The sequence below is a fragment of the Miniopterus schreibersii genome, assembly GCF_964146895.1.
Source record: "Miniopterus schreibersii genome assembly, chromosome: X".
NCBI classification, from domain to species: domain Eukaryota; kingdom Metazoa; phylum Chordata; class Mammalia; order Chiroptera; family Miniopteridae; genus Miniopterus; species Miniopterus schreibersii.
In genome coordinates, this window is record NC_138104.1 from 62,801,529 (window position 1) to 62,818,757 (window position 17,229).

General features: G+C 44.8%; 1 protein-coding gene across 2 annotated transcripts in view; it reads left to right on the top strand.

Annotated features, from left to right (window-relative positions):
* Window positions 1–1,246: 1,246 nt before the first annotated feature.
* SLC16A2 (solute carrier family 16 member 2) overlaps window positions 1,247–17,229 on the top strand; it is a 129,666-nt gene continuing 113,683 nt past the window's right edge. The window contains exon 1 of one of the 2 annotated variants that reach the window (XM_081126504.1): window positions 1,247–1,889. In XM_081126504.1, coding sequence (XP_080982630.1) covers window positions 1,472–1,889 — 418 coding nt within the window. In that variant the 5' untranslated portion in view covers window positions 1,247–1,471. The remainder of the gene's footprint in view (window positions 1,890–17,229) is intronic. The other variant, XM_081126505.1, reaches the window with a different exon arrangement.

Here is a 17,229-nt window from a genome sequence, read left to right on the forward strand (position 1 = left end):
TTTCCCGGGATGGCTGGGCTGGCCCGGAGGGCTGAGGCTGAGCACAATCCAGCACTCCGCTGGGGCGCCCCCCCCCCCCCCCCCGGGCAGATCACCCCTCCCCAACCCTCACCCCCCCTCCCCCGCCCCTGCACACACACACAAACACACAGGCCCCGAGAGCTCTCTGGGGAGGAAACTCTCCTTTACCCTCGTGGGGCTGGGGCCTTAGTTTGGGACATTCAGAGGGACTCACAAGTCTTATACCAGAGGTGGGCAGAAGGGGGGGTGGGTGGGTGCTGGGAAGACATCCTCAGCTAGCTGGTCTGAATCCAAATCGCCCAAAAAACGGTGAGACTAGGCCAGCTGGGGTGTCGGGGGCGGGCGGCCCTGGCCCAAATTGGAGGCTAAACCGGGCGCCGACTCCTAGTTCCCCAAAGCTGGACAGACAGCCCAGAGGAGCCTCAGCAGGGCTCCTGCTGCTTCCCTGCCCCGCCCGGCCCCCGGAGCCACTGCACCTCCCTCCCTCCTCCCTCCTCCCTCCTCCCTCCCTCCCTGGCCCGGACCGGGGCCCAGACCCTGCCCTCCGTGGCTCCGTGGGGCCCCAGGTTGTCGCAAACAAAGCCCTGATTAACTGCCGAGAGGGCCGGGCCTCACGGCTGGGCTGCCTCCTCCCCTCCCCGCCCTGCCAGAGATTTACCGGGAAGGGCGGGAGCAGAGGGGGAGAGACTGGAAAAGGAGTACTCCTATGTGTGGGGGTCTGAGACCCCAGGCTAGAGAAAATTGTGCCCACTCTCTGTCCGAAGCTCGGGGTGTTTCCTCCAGGCCGCCCCCCTCAAGCTCAAGGTGGGGGGATATAGGAATTCTCCGGGGCAGGATGGGGTTCTCTCATAGGCCAACTTTCTTCCTGAGGTCCCCAGGGCCACCCCAGTTCCAGGCTACTTGTTTGGAAGGAGAAAGTGGGAGCAAAGGACAGGCGGGTCTTCCCTGGGGATTGAGTTGATTGATACCCGTTTGGAGCTGGCGGGGGGTGAGGGGCGAGGAACAGGATACTTTGTGCTCTCGTTTTTTCCATTTTAACTCTCCAATTACTGGGCATCTGGACAAGGACAAGATTTAATAGTTTGGAAAGGGAGTTGAGGGACAGGGCGGCAGCTAGAGTAGGTAGGCAAGTATGACGCGGAGGAGGAAGGGCTGGGAAGAAGAGAGGCTGTAGCGGCTGCCGGTAGAGGGAGGAAGAGGTGGGGGTGGGGGAGGAGGAGAGGGAGGAGAGAGATGACACAGGAGAGGAGGAGGGGGGTTGGAAGGGGTAGGAGGAGAGGGCTAGAGGGAACGTCCGTCGCTGGACTGGCTGGCCAGCTGGGGAGAGGAGCCGGGAGGAGGAGGCAGTGGCAGTAGCAGCAGCATTTGGAGCAGCAGCAGCAGCAGCAGAAACAAGCACCAGCCACACAGCGGCTCCTTCGGTCCAAGCAGCCACAGTCCCCTGGCTGTGATGGCGCTGCAGAGCTCAGCAAGCGAGGAAGCCAAGGGGCCCTGGCGGGAGGCAAACCAGGAACAGCAGGAACGAGTGGGTAGCCCTGAGCCAGAGCCCGAGTTCTTGCCAGTGCCCCCACCGGAGCCCTATCCAGAGCCCCAGCCGGAGCCTCAGCTCCTACCAGACCCTGCAACCCTGCCGGAGCTGGTATTGGAGCCTGAGCCAGTGCACGAAACCGAGCCCACGCCCACCGTGGAGACCCAGGGTACAGCGCGAGGCTTCCAGCCCCCCGAAGGTGGTTTTGGCTGGATGGTGGTCTTCGCTGCGACCTGGTGCAACGGCTCTATCTTTGGCATCCAGAACTCCTTCGGGATCCTCTATTCCATGTTGCTGCAGGAGGAAAGAGAGAAGAATCGCCAAGTGGAGTTCCAAGCAGGTGAGTGCCCCACCTGGCATTCAAGACAAGGGTATCTTCTTCCATACCTCCTGCTCCGAGGAGCCTTTCCAGAGCGTCGCTTCGGTTCCTTCCCTTGCCCATTGCCCATGGCACTGTTAAGGCGAGAGTTGAGCGGCTCCGGGCAGCCTTGGCTGTGGAGACTTAGGCTCAAGGCGTCCTGGGTGAGACGTGGGACTTTCATTGATTACAGGCAAGGAATGAACTTTATTGCCCTGGGTATCTTTTGGATTTGAATTACCCTGATCGTGTGTACTGGGGGGAAATATTTGCAGAATTTTTTCTGGGGAGGGGCACGGGGGGCGAAGTAATGGAGAGAGAAAAGAGTTGGGAGGCTGGGAAGACTTTAAAAGAAACACCGTATAGCCGATCTGCAAGCAGTCCTTGTTCCTGGATGGGGAGTGGATACACGGAATCCCGGTGACTGAGTGAATAGTCAAACACATGGCAAGTGTGTGTGTCTTCAGTAGAGAGGAAGGGAAGGAGGGAGTGCGAGCTGGGCTGTGAGCACGTCTCTTTGCCCTCGTTGGTTACGGCCCAGACGGGCCCGGCTGTCCTCTGCCACTCTGAGGAAGGGAGCGGATCTCTGTGCGCTGTGTGCTTAACCCCAAAGTAGGAAGGAGGAGGTCTCCGTGGTCTGCAGCCCAGAGAGGCATGAAGCGGCTGGCAGGCTGGGCCCTGCGGCTCACTCCGCGCCGCCCCCAACTTCAACGGTGCCTTCTCTGGCGCCCTGCGCCTCTGCTGTCCTCTGTGCTCCGGGTGCCTCTTTCAGCCTTAGCCGGAATGCCGGCCTCCACCTCTCCCGCTTTCGCGTGAGGCCAACTTGATTTTTTCCCTTTAAGACAAGCAAGGCCGGCGGCCAGAAGACTGGAGGCTTGTGCACTCCTCTCATTTAGCCTGTGTGTGAGCTCGGATAAGTCAAAGAAGCCATCCCGTTTTCTCAACAAGCCACCAGCAAAGCCCTTCAGCAGTTCTGTTGAGGAGTCTCGGGAGGAAGCTGAGGGCCTTCGGAGCCCCTCTCCTCAAAGTTCACTCCCTCTCGTGGCTCCTCAGGACAGCTGCATTTGTGACCCGCTGCAAGTTTGCAGCTCAGAATATGTGCCTACTCACCTTGTTGCCCTGGGCTGAAGGGTTCCCTCCCACCCCCAACACAAACTGCTGTTCCTCTCTGAGGGGGGCTGGGGATTATTTAGTGAAAATAAAAGCCCTTTTCCCTGGGCGTCCACCTGTGGGTCCCGTGGGCCCTTGGAGAGCCTCTCCTAAGGCTCTCAAACAAGGACTCATTTTTTTAGTTTTTAGCTTCACTGAGCTGCTCTTGAAGAAGGAGTTTGTGGGCTCTTGGTGCCACTGATCTTGGTGCCAATGTGCTGGCCCCACTTGAAAGTTTGAGTGAGGATCAGTGGCTGTCCAGAGCAGCCTCAGGACTGCCCAGGATGCATTGATGCCTGAGTGGAACTGTTCCCTGGAATGTGTAGAACAACTTCTTGGGAGAAGTTACTGTCACACTCAACCCTGGGACTACCTTTTCCTGCTTTGATGCACTTCAGGGGCTCTTGGGAAGGCAACCAAGCTAGAGCCTCTGACTGTTGCCTAGATTACCTGGGAGGGCACCTGCTGAGCATTGCTGTGGTTGGAGGCAGGCTGTTGGCTTTTGGGATCAGCGGCAAAATCTGGCAAAATCTGGGTGAAACATCATGGGACGTAGTGAGGGATGGCTGAAGCTAGGCTTTGGCATTCATGTGGTGTGAGCAGGCTTAGAGCTGCGGCTTTAGGAGTGTGTAATAAAACTTGGAAAAACCACTATTTTACCAGGAAGAGGTTCACTGCTGGGGAACAAACTTCAAAGTAGGTGATCATAGGGGACTCACAAGGAGGGCTGGTTGGGACTTTCCTGTCAAGACCTCACACTGCTGCTGGGAAGGGGGGTGCAATGGGCTGTGCAAAGGTGTGGCTGGTGTGTACTCTGACACTGACTAGGTCTATTGAGGGTTTAAGGTTACTGGTTTAAATTTTGGTGAGTATAAGTCAGGACAGGACAGAAAAGAATTTGTTATGCCCCAGAATCTCAGAATACTTTGGCTTGGGTCCTTGTTGCGGTGTGTTGAATTCATGAAAATTGTTTTTGATACTGAAGGCTCTCGGGAATACCTCAGTTTTTAATTTGAAAAACTCAGGAACACCCCCACCACATTCCTGAGCTCTTAGAAAATCTCATCCTCAGCACTACCTTTCTTGAGCCCTTCAGCTTTCTCAAGCAACCATTCAGATTCTGAGGTTCCAAATGTATCTCTGCCTCCACACACTTCCTGCAATTTACCCAAAATTTCCCTGCCACATGTGTCACAGCACTGTTTTCTAAAAGGGATAGAAGAAGCCCACAGAAACTTGCTAAAATCTTTACCAGCCATATTTGCCCAATAGTCATTCCAGGGAACACAGAACACACACCCCAGTCAATGGGGTTGGAGCGTTGTCCATTTCTATTAATGTCTGACATGCCTTCCATCTCCAAAAATTTATGAATGTAATGTTTGGAGGCACCTCACAACCAAAATTCTCTTTGGGTAGGCCTGGTATCCTTACAGCCTTAAAGCTGCACTGATCAGCTTAGTGGGTCTAAAGTTATGCAGATGTTCTGGACTGTTGTGAGGGAGTCCCAGAAAAAGGTAGTTTTGATGTTTGGGGGCTGAATCCACATCAGAAGGGTCTCTGGGAATGGGAAAAAGCCACAGAGAGTAAAAGAGAAGTGAAACTCAGGCCATTCTAGAAAATGCAATATATAGTCTCTGTGGACTCTATACAATTGTATGGTGGCACTAGCAGTATATCTTGTCCCTTCTCTTCACTTGTTTTGAAAGGGAAGCCAATTTTCCTTTCATCCTTAGCTTGGGAGGACTCGCAGGCAAAAGTTTCCTGAGATAGATGCAAGTGACCAAGGTCTGGTTCAGGAAAAAGAAGAAAAAGGTCAGGAGAGAAATTAGCCTATATTTTTTGCAGAGCTTGTGGGAAATTTGGGAGTCCCTCAACCCACACCAAGCAGCAGACAGGACAGGGGCAACCAGGCAATTTGATGAAAAGTATAATATGGCTCCCTGGGATGAGAGAGGAGACTTTTGAAGGAAAGAGGAGAAAGAGAAGCAAGGTGCCATTGGTTACAGGTCTCAGCTCATTATTGAAACCCTAAGTGAGTTAGAGCTGGGCAGGCTTAGAGTTGGGGGTTCAGGGGACAAAGCAGAACAAAGAAGAGCTGTTAACATTGGCTCCAAGCTTAGGTCTTTTTTAACGTGCTCCAGAGTAAACCCTTTAGCCTGCACTTTCCACCTTGACTACCAGTCTAACACCAAGCCATAAAATATGATGGGAGGAGTCTTTTATTGGGCAGTTTATAAACATGGCCCTTGCAAGCTACCAGGTAAGGAGACTATGGTTAGGGCTCTCACCACCCAGGAGCAAGGGCAATGGTCAAGAAGGTTGGGCACTATATAGTTCAGGTTCATGGGCTACTCTGATGAAGATATAATTTTCTAGGTGTGGGAAAAGGGTACACTCTGCCTTTTGGGCAAAAAGAGTCCCAAGGATGGGTGAGGCCAGTAGCACATTAGGCTGTCTTTTTCTTCCTCATCTTAGGGGCTTTCGTTGCTTGTTCAGTGTCTCACTGGGCTGAACACTAAATGCTGACTCTGGGAGCCAGGTATCTTTTGAGCATACCTGACAACATCTTGCCTTTGACTGAAAGCTTTTGCCTACTGTCCAGAGAAGCTAAATCATGTTGGCTCAGTGCTTGCTTTGGAGCTTCAGGTCACAGGGCCATTGGCCAGGCATCTTTCAACTCAATTCTCCCTGCCTCCTCTCCAACCAAACTGGGTCCCAAACTGAGACTTTGACTCATACTGGAAGGGATGAGGAGGAGAGGTTGGGCTATTGGGAAGCCAACCAGGGAAGATATTTGTTTGAGTTGGAGTAGCTGCTTGAGGCTGGATTCTTGGCTCACTGTCTAGTAGTCTCAAATGTTTATTCTAAGTCTAAATGTGGACCCCAAAGGGCTGGTGATCTCAGTAATACTAGCTAGACAGGGGCTATGAGTTAGACAACCTGTGTTCTTGACTTGCTCTTTGACTTTTTGCAAGCACTTTACTTCTCTATACCTCAACTTATCTGTGTGTTAAATGAGAGGATTAGAGCATATGAACTTTCTAGCTCTGCCATTCTAGCTTTCTAGAATTTTGTGATATTTTATTCTTTACGTTCACCTGGCATAAATTTTGACTTATTCAGACAAATTTAATTTGTTAATCTGCCTAAATTAGGTTATAGATGGGTTGAGAGGGGATTAAGAAAGCAATGAAAAGCCATGTAGAAATCATTTCCCCGTGTTGTGTGTAAAGACTGTGACACTGTTCATGTGTACTAATGTAGTAGAAAAGACCCACTCCTATTTTACCCAGTATCCAAAGGCAACTCTGGATGTACAACTGCTTCCCCCAGAATGCCCTGCTCAGCATTGAACTGGACCTCTAAGATTATTCCCTCGACTTGGCCTGCTGCAGGCTAGCAGAGTGGGTCTGTATGCTGCTGTTCCTAAAAAAATTATTAAACTGCAAACATTCCTTTATGCCTCACTTTCAACCTCTGTCCTGAAGCTTAATTTCCCATATCTCATTCTCATTTCTCAAAACTTCATGGTTACTATGACCTTGGGTCGCTGTTACTTCAAGATAGAAGAGTAAGCCAAGATTCCTAAGTGTGATACAGTGGTTTTCTTCAGGGGGCTTCAGATAGAGCATCTTTATAGCTGGCTCAGGACTGCTGCCTGTGTCCCATTGTGGTGGGTGTGGAAAGGCTGCCTCTTGCAATCATAGAGAAATCCCTCTTGGGTATCCACAATCCCTGGTCAACTTTAGCTTCGCTGTAGGCTTAGCTGAGAGTGTGGGTACTGAAATAGCAAGCAAGGAGCCCTCTCTCTTTTTCCCTGAATTTAGACTTTCTTGTCATTGGAATTTTTCCTCCAGTATTATGAAGAGTAAACAAGCAGCTGGAGTATCAACATTTGCAGAAATATATAAAGGATGTCATCTCAACCTTTTGAGCAGACCAGTTTCCCAGAAGGGTGTGCTGCTTTTTTCATCAGCAACTTTTTGTTCTGTTGCATTTTGAAAAGAATCATTTACTCTTTTCCGATTGTGTGAAAGATAGAATGGGGTCTCCTGTCTTGAAAAGATCTGTTTCACTTCGGATTGAATGAGTAAACCCTAGAGAAAAGCCTTTATTTGTAAAACCTTAAAGAAAAGCTTTTATTAATAACATGCGCACACATGCGCATGCACACACACACACACACTGTACACCTCAAGCCATGGATTATGGGGGACTAGTGCAAAGGACTCAGACTGGAAAATTTATCAGGTGAGATTGATGAAGAGAGTACGGCCATCCTGGGTTATATCTTGGCCTGTACCCCTTTGCAATTTTCCAACAGTTGGGCTTGGAAACATTTAAAAGTTTCTGCTTCCATCCTCTCCACATTCTGCATCTCTCTCAGGACTCAAAAGGAAGAGGATTTAGGACACTACAGCCTTCTCCAATTTTAAGGGTGAAATTGGACTAAGCCTAGGGACATTTAATCACCTCCCTTCAAGGTGGGTGCTGTGGTAATTAACTTAAAATCACTTGTCACCCATTTGAGGGTGGCAAATGTGGCCTGGTTGGGTGACTTGAAGAAGTACATGCCTCTTCATCCTGGTAGTCTTGAACTCCTTTATTCTATACTTTGTTCCAGTTTCTGAGGTTTTTAAGAGAAGAAGAGATGAAATTGGCTGTCCCAAACACATATTTTCTCAGCTTTTCCTACTTCCATGGTACATTTATATGACATTTGCTAGATACAGCACCTCCCTTCCTCCCAGTATTGTGCTCTCTCTCTTCTTTCTTTCCCTTGCTCAATGAGAGGAACAACTGGGGTTTTGGATGTTGCACAAGCCCAACTCCACCTTGGATCTCAGGCCCATTCATATACCTCACAGAAGCATCTTTTCCATTTTCCCCTATCTTCTCCTTTCTCCCCTATCTTATTCTCCACTTTCTGGGGGAAGGGTGACTTTATATGGAGCACTCAAGAGTGTGGAAGCCATCACCTCTGGATTTTTGCAGTAAGATAGCTACTATTAAACCCTTTTGGTCATTTTCACACCACTTCTTTTCATAGCCCCAGGGCCCCAGCCAAGGAGATAGTATTATAGCAGGTTTTATCCAATAATATTAAAAAATGCCCTGGTCAGTTGTATCCCTTTCTCTTCAGATCCTTACTCTCACTGTCCCTCATCTCCTGGGCCAACTGGACCTCCAGAGAGTTCAGATTGGTTTTCAGTAGCTTCAGGAGTTCTGGATAGAACAGAAGTCTTCATTTTATTTTGAGCTACTGTCATGTCTCTTCTTGTAAAAACATATTGCAGAATTGATTGTAAAGGAGTTGAAGGAGGGAGGAGACAGATACCCAAGTCCCAATTAGAGTCAAAAGTGTCTTCAGTGAGGGTGGAGAGAGGGAAAATGAAGTTCCCAGGTTAGTTGCTTCTCTGGCTCTATGCGGCTAAAGGAAAAGGGAAAGGAAACTATCACTAAACAAGTGGTCTCCACACAGTCTCTTTGCCAAGCTTATCTTGTGGGTTTGCCTGCACACCCTCTTACCCAGGCTAAAAGGGTATGTGCATGCACCCATGTGTCAAGACCTGTATGTACATGTGTATAGCTGGGTGTGTGATGTCTGTCTGGGCCAATTAGCACAGTTGCTTAAAACATGGTATCTATGAGACTGAGGTCACAGGTTCAGTCGTTTGTTCAGGTCACTGAGCTTTTCACAAAGAAAAAACTCTTCTGTTTCCCACGTATGCCCCTCATGTAGGATTGCCACTAATCCCAACGGGACTGAGTTGAAGTATGGAGATGACTTCCTATAAGCCCTCCCTGCTACTGAGGGAAAGACGCAAAACACACATCTTAGTGATAACTGCTCTGCTGCATTCTACAGTGTGGTTTTTTTACATTTACTTCTGTTAAGTATAATAATAATAATAATAATAATAATAATAATAGTTAACATTAATTTAGCATTTAGCAAATAACTCTGTGCCACTTTCCATGTACCGACTCATTTTAATTCTGAACAACCCTAAGAGGTAGATACCATGATTTTCTTCATTTCCCAGATAAAGAGACAGGGGCACAGAAGTTAGTTAACTTTCTTAAGCTCAAATAACAAACAATGGCTGAGCTAGGATTTGAACCCAGAGAGTCTGAGTCCAGAACTCTTGCTTTTGGATATTACTTAATGCATAGTAAAGATAGGGGGCAGCTGCCAAGGGGGACTGCTGCAGAGTTTTTCACTCCTGTAGCCTCAGAATATCCTTATGACTAAGGGATAAAAAGAGATGACCAAGAAAAGGTTTAGTAAACAAAAGTTTAACAGTCTTACTCCTCTAACCACCCATCTCACTCTACCAAGAGTCATGATCTTTGGGTCCAAAAATGGCCAGAGAAACTGTCTCTTTTTAGTTGTTTAGCCCTGAACAAGTCATATCAGCTTTCAAAGCTTCAGTGTTCTCATCTACACAATGAGATTAACAGTATTTCGTTTTCTAAAACTATAAGGGTCAAATGAGATTGTGTAGGTGAAAGACCTTTGTAAATTGGGAAGGGGTTGATGTTGTTTTATTATTATTATTATTATTATTATTATTATTATTATTATTATTATCCAGTAACCTTACCCAGCCCCTAGAACTTGAGTAGTATACCTTTCTTTAAATGTTTCTGAAAGAGGGATTAACCCTTTCTCCCTCTCTTCTAACTCACCACTCCATTTCTTCCCCATCTCCCCTCTGCATTCTTCTACAATTTGACACAGGTGTCTTGTTTTTAAGAATTGGCTGTGTTGTTGTTGTTCCTTCATTTTCTAAGAGCGCAGGGAGAGGAGGGGTCAAATCTCAGGTCATATACATTCAAGGAAAAAAGGCATGTTGAAATATTTATAGTTGTTGGCAGGAGCTCACAAACCTCTCTGAGTCAAGGCTTGAATTTTTTAATAGAAATTGCTAGGAATTGGAGGTGGATGCTGGGTGGAGTTAGGGTGTCACTTCCTCCTGGGGACCTCTCACAGACCCTCGGTTCTCCTGCAGGTAGTGAGGAAGAAGGAAAGGGATATTTAGTGTTGGAAAATCTGGGCCAGGGGACTTTAAACATAGAAATGGCCTTGCTCACTTGTATTCAGTTTTAGAGTGGACCAATTTCCTTGCGTTCTAAACAGGATAGCCCTGGAGAACATAGGCCACAGAAGCCAGAGGCCTGGAAGAAGACTGCAAGAGGAGTTTTGAGCAAACATTTTAGTGACCACTTAGGGAACCTTCATTAAGACCATCTAATAGGCAAATCAGAATGGAAATATTTCTCTTCTTTGTTATAAACAACAAAACAAAATCCCCAAGACCTTCTTTGAGACTAAGATTTCAAATATACTAAGACTTACTATCTTGATTTTCAGTTTTTTAAATGTCTGAGCTGGAAGGCATTTTAGAGACCACTTGATCCTATCCCTTCTGGTGTGATATTTGGAAAGATGTGACCTCAGTCAGCATTATGGGAAGATGACTGTAGTAGAAGTTGGTTTGTAAGAGAAATTGAGAAATGGGTGCAAGGGGTGGGGCTTCTGGCACCCTGGGAGTTCCCCAATTCAATCACTGGCATACTGACCCCTTTATCTCAGAACTTTTCCAAAGTCAATCCCCAGTCATCAGTTTGTAGAAAGAGATTGTATTATATACTTTTTTCTCTTTTTTTTTAACATATTTGTGTTTATTTTTGTTTAAAATATTACTGATGTCTCTTTTTCTCCCCAATGACCCATTCCACCCCTTCCCACCCCGTCCCCAGTCCCTCTCCACACCATTGTCCTTGTCCTTGGGTTGTGCATATATGCATATAAATTCTTTGGTTAATCTCTCCCCCTCCACCCTCCCACCTTCCTCCATCCCTCTGAGATTTGTCAGTCTGATCCATTCTTCCATGTCATTGAATCTATTCTGTTCATCAGTTTATTAAGTTCTTTAGATATAAGTGAGATCATGTGATGTTTGTCTTTCTCTGTCTGGCTTATTTGGCTTAGCATGATATTCTCCAGGTCCATCCATACTGTCCCAAAGGGTACAAGGTCCTTCTTTACAGCTGTGTAGTATTCCATGGTGTATATATCCCACAGCTTTTTTATCCACACATCTAATTTTATTTATTTAATGTTAGTCAAAATTCAAGAGATGCAATGGTGAAAAGTCTCTCTCCCACTCTTGTCTCCCAGCTACCCTGTTCTTCTCTGGTGTGTCCTTTTAGAAATATTCTGTATATGTACAAACAATTGTACATGTTTGTGTATACACCTTATTTTTAAAACACAAATGGTAACCTATAATTCACATTACCCTCCATTTTGCCTTTTATACTTCAAAGTATATCTTGGATGTTAGTTATTACACATTAAGTCCACAAAGTCCTCGCTCTGTTTTTATAGTATTTCATAATATGGGTATTCATAATTTATTTAATCAACACTTTGTTAATAGAAATTCAAGCTCTTAGCAATCTTTGGATATGGGCTTTGGAATCAAATAGCACTAGATTCACTTACCACATGGCTGGCCAAAGGTTTTAGCTTTTTGAAGTCTAAGTTTTCTCATGTATAAAATAAGGATAATGATAATGTCTGCCATTATTGGTGTAGATGAGGCATATAAAACATCTAGCATATAGCCTGGAACACAATCAACAAATAATGAAAAATGTTATTTCTCTCCCTGCTCACAAGCCCTCCTTATATCTTCTACCTTCAGTTTAATTAATGTTGGTTCATTTCAAGTTAATAGGTGTTTATTATGTGCTAGGCTAGACCTTGAGTGAGCCAGATAAGGAAAAGTTTCCCTCAAGAAATTTATAATTACTTTCAGAAGATGTACCATACCAAACATTCATAGATCACTGCTAAGTAGTAAAAATATGTGTATATATAAAATTGAATGCACTTTTTCTAAGAGGTTTAAAAAGAGGAATAAAGATTCTGAAAGCAGAAGTGGCAGCAACTCTCAGCTCCTCACCCTGATTTCCGAACTGGTCTCCAGATGCTGTGAGCCCCAGGAGAGGGATAGACTATTGAGTGATAATGATTTCCTCTTTGTGTGTCACATTGTACTTTACATCTCAGTTGATGTTTATCCTTGCAACAGAGACAGTTATGAAATAAAATACTCAATTGAAACTCATCATCATGTGCCAACATTTTTGATCACAACAAGTGCTATGTTGAGGGGTTCTGAAAAATGAAAAATCAAAGTGGTTTGTATTACATAAGGAAAAACTCATGACAAGGAAATGCCAAGTAGAAATTCATATTCCCATTTCATAGTTGTAGAAATTAGAGAGAAGATTGAAGGCAAGTGAGTGGTCTAAGGTCATACACTTAATATATAGCAGAGCTGAGACTAGAGTACAGGTCTCCTAATTCCATGTTCCATGGGGGCACAGATGTAGGCCCTTCTTGAAAGCTGGAATAGAATTTTCTCTAAACTTGATAGCAACCTGGAGTGTAAGTGTATGGATATGAAATACTATGATATGATGAAAAATAAATTAACAAACAGACAATTGGGAGTCAAAAAGTTAAGAGAGATAGAAATGAGGGTCATGGAAGAAAGGACCTCGGCATAGCTAAGGCCTGCTAGCACTGGAATAAGAAAGATCACTGAACTGGGAGTCAGGAGACCTGGGTTCTGCTTCTGGCTCTGCTAATGTCTTTGTGCCCCTGACAAGTCCCTTCCCATCTGTGTACCTTAATTTCTCCACTTATACAATGAGAAAGCTAGACTTACCAGAGACTTAGTGATGCCTAAAACTATGGTTTCTATAAACCAAAGAGGCCTCCTTTAGAGGAAATAAGCCTAGCATTTACCTACTCTGCCATCTTGACAGAAGTCCTGGGAGGATCTGTTTTTCATTTTCATCAAGAAAGTTGTTCTCTTACACTCACTAACTTACCATTTCCCATCACCCTAAACCCTTACCAGGAAGTTCCATGACCACATCAAAATTACAACTAATTATACAACAACCACCCTTGAGAGCCACCTGAAGACTAGCTGAACAAAACTATAACTAAGTATGTAAAAGAGAAGCCACAATGAGGCTGGTAGGAGAGGCAGAGATGGGAAATGGGCTGCCTCCACACTCATATGTGATGGTTAAGAATTGGGAGGGATATCTCAGCTGTGGAAGTCCACCCAAAGAGTGAGGAGTCCCAGCCACACACCAAGCCCCCAAGCCCAGAGCACCAGTGCTAAGAACAGGAGTCCCCACAACATCAGGATATGAAAATCAGTGTGAATTCTATGCGGATTAGAAGAAAGGCTGCTATAGTCCCATTTGTCCTCTTAAAGAACCCAAACACAGGCTCACTCAGTCAGAAACACTCACCCTAAACTCCAGTGAAGGGAAAACAGCTCAAAAAGCTCCAAGGACATACAGGGAGCAACTGAATTGTCTGGTTTCAGGGTGAGAGATGTAGGGGCACTTATCTTTGGACAGAAGTGCTAGCATGCACCATTGTTTCTTTGTTAATCACCCCCACACACACACCCAGACTGCAGCTGCAAGTGGGTACCATATCTGATTCTTTATCAACCTGGCTAACACTTCTCACTCCACCTTAGTGATTCCCTGAGACCCCACCCCACCCAACTTGTGCACCAACTTGAACCTCTTTCAGCAGCAGTTTCTCACAAGCCACCAACTTGCCTCAGTCCACACTACAGAATTTCTCAAAATCTCGCAAAGGTTCACAAATCCCAAACAAGCTGCAGATGGTGTTGCATGCCTTGTACCTCTTGCAAAGTGACCCCAAACTTGGCTCTACTGGTAGATCACCTCAGTTTGCAGAATAGTCTCTCCCAAGTGCTTCCAAGCCCAACACAAGTAATTACCAACTGCAGATCACTTTGTAGCTTCTAGCAGAAGGCCCCAGGCCAGGCATAAGCAGTGGCTAACCTTGACCAGCTCCAGAGCTCCTCCCCAAAAGCCCTCAAACCAACATACACAGTAGCAAGCTTCAGACCATTCTAGAGCACCACACAATTAGCTCCAAAATGACATTCCTAAAGAGTGTACTCAGGAGGGATCAAAGCCCCACTAAAGAAAATCCTGTTCTGTTAGGTCAGCCAAGATAAGGAAGCAGCCTAAGTGTCCATGGATAGATGATTGGATAAAGATGTGGTACATATATATAATATATACTCAGCCATAAAATTGAACATAAATGAACCTAGAGATTATTATGCTAAGTGAAATAAGTCAAAGACACAAATACCGTGTTTTCATGTATATGTGGAATCTAAAGCATACAATAAATGGACAAAGAAAACAGAAACAAACTCATAGATACAGAGGATAGGAAGGGGTTGGAGTGCTGGATGAAAAAGTTGCAACATTCAAGAAATACAAGTTGCCAGCTTACAAAATAGTCACTGGGATGTAAAGTACAGCATAGGGAATCTAGATAATAATATTGTGATAATTATATGGTGTCAGGTGGTAGCAGACTTATGGAGGATCACTTGGTAAGTTATACAAATGTCTAATCAATATTCTGTAGGCTTGAAACTAATATAATATTAAATGTAAAGTATAATTGAAAAAAAAAAACCTTTAATAGAGATAATAAGATATTCCAAGATGGCAGCAGATTAAGTGGAAGCTACACTGACATTCTCCCAGTACCAAACTGGAATTACAACTAAAATATAGAAAAACTATCCTGAATAATCAACTGAAAACTAATTGGAGAGGACCCTTATAACCAGTGACAGAAAGTGGAAACCACATAGAAACTGGGAAGAAGTGCAGAAGTGCAAGAGGGCTGGTCAGGCTCCCACAGAAAGCAGCTGAAGGTCTGGAGGGATATATCAAGCTCTGGGAGGTTCCTACTAAGAACTCTGGGCCCTAAACCCCAAGCTGGGCTCCCCAGCCCAGAGCACCAGAACTGAGATAGGTGCCCACATAACAACTGGCTGTGAAAAGCAGCAGGGTTTCTATCTGCCAGGGAGAGACAGCTGGAAATACACACACTTAAAGGGCCAATACAGAAAGATTTGTGTGCAACCACTCACCTTGGGCACCAGCAGAGAGAGAGAAGAGGGGACTAGAACTCTGTGAAGATAATCTGGTCTTGTGGGTTCTAGGGATGGAGCTCAGAGGCTACACCTCTGGATTCCTGTGGGTAGTCATTCCCCCATACTGCAGAGGACATCTTTCTGAGAAAGATCTTTGCTATTCAGGCAGCTTTTGCCTGGGGGGCAAGTAATTACCCCACCCATTGAAAACATCTTGCCCACCCTGTGGAGCTTACACCTTTCTGTGGTCTGAAGCCTGAGGCTCATTAAGAAACTTTGAATAACACACAGCTTCTGGTTGCTTTGAGTCTTTGCCTGGTCTGCTTCTGGACCTAGGACTTGGAAAATCATAAACCTTGGTGCACATCTTGGTCCTTTCCAAATGCACCCAGCCCCAACAGAGAGAGCTACAAGCTGTGGATTGCCGAAAGCTTCAAACACAATTCTCAGGCCAGTCAAAAACAACATCTGACCTTGGCCTACACCAGAGATAATCCAAAAAGACTGAGAATCATAGCAGGTATACCTAATACATAGAAACAAAACCAAAATGGCATCCAAAATGGGGAGACAAAAAAACAAAAAAACAAAAACAAGCCTCAAATGAAAGAACAAGATAATTCTCCAGGAGAGAAGATAAATGAAATGGAGATAAGCAATCTATCAGATATAGAATTCAGACTACTGATCATAAGGATGCTCAACAGAATGCGAAAAGATATGGAATGATGAAGGAAATTTAGAATGACATAGTAGAGCTCGGCTGGAGTGGCTCAGTGGTTGAACATCGACCTATGATCCAGAAGATAGCAGTTCAATTCCTGGTCAGGGTATATGCTCACATTATGGGCCTGATCCCCAGTAGGGGGAGTGCAGAAAGCTGCCCATTAATGACTCATCATTGACTTTTCTATCTCTCTTTTCCCCACTCCCTTCCTCTCTCGAAAATCAATAAAGATATATTAAAAAAAAAAAAAAAAAAGAATGACATAGTAGAAATAAAAAATACATTGGAAGGAATAAACAGCAGATTAGGGGAAGCTGAGGATCAGATCAGTGAATTAGGAGACATGGTAGAAAAAAATCACTTCAACCAGAGATCCAAAAAGAAAAAACAATTAAAAAACAGGAGGACAGTTTAAGGGAGCTGTGGGACAACATGAAACATAACAATATTCACATCATAGGAGTAGTAAAAGATGAAGTAAGTAAGCTAAGGATAGGGAACCTGTTCGAAGAAATAATGGCAGAAAACTTCCCTAATCTAGTGAAGAAAAAAGTCACACAAGTTCAAGAGTCAAAGAGAGTCAGAAGCAAGAAGAAACCAAAGAGGTCCAGTTCCAGATACATCATAATAAAAGTACCAAAAATTCAAGACAAAGAGATAACCTTAAAGGCAGCAAGAGAAAAACAAGCTGTTACCTACAAAAGAGCTCCCATAAGGTTGTCAGCTGATTTCTCATCAGAAATTCTACAAGCCAGAAGGAAATGACATGAAGTATTCAAGGTAATGAAAAGCAAGGATCTGAAACCAGGAATACTCTATCCAACAAGGCTGTTATTCAAAATAGATGGTGAAATAAAGAGCTTCCAAGACAAAAAAAAAAAAAAAAGGCTAAATGAGTTTATCATTACCAAACCAGCACTGCAAGAAATATTAAAGGCACTGCTGTAGTAAGAAGTAGAAATAGAGAGAGAGAGAAACATAAACATAAAGAATTAAAATGGAAAACTGTACAGCAAAAGAAAACATTAACAAAACAAAAAAGGAGCCTGCTTTATGGGAGAACATATTTGCCAATGATACATCTGATAAGAGGTTAATTTCCAAATATATAAGGAACTCATACAACTTAACAAAAAGAAGACAAACAGTCCAATTAAAAAATGGGCAAAGTACCTAAATAGACACTTCTTCAAAGAGGACATACAGATGGCCAAGAGACATATGAAAAAATGCTCAATCACTAATCATCAGAGAGATGCAAATTAAAATGACAATGGGATATCACCTCACACCTGTCAGAATGGCTACCATCAACAAATAATCAAATTGACAAGTGCTGGCTAGGATGTGGAGAAAATAGAACCCTGGTACCCTACTGGTGGGAATGCAGACTGGTGCAGCC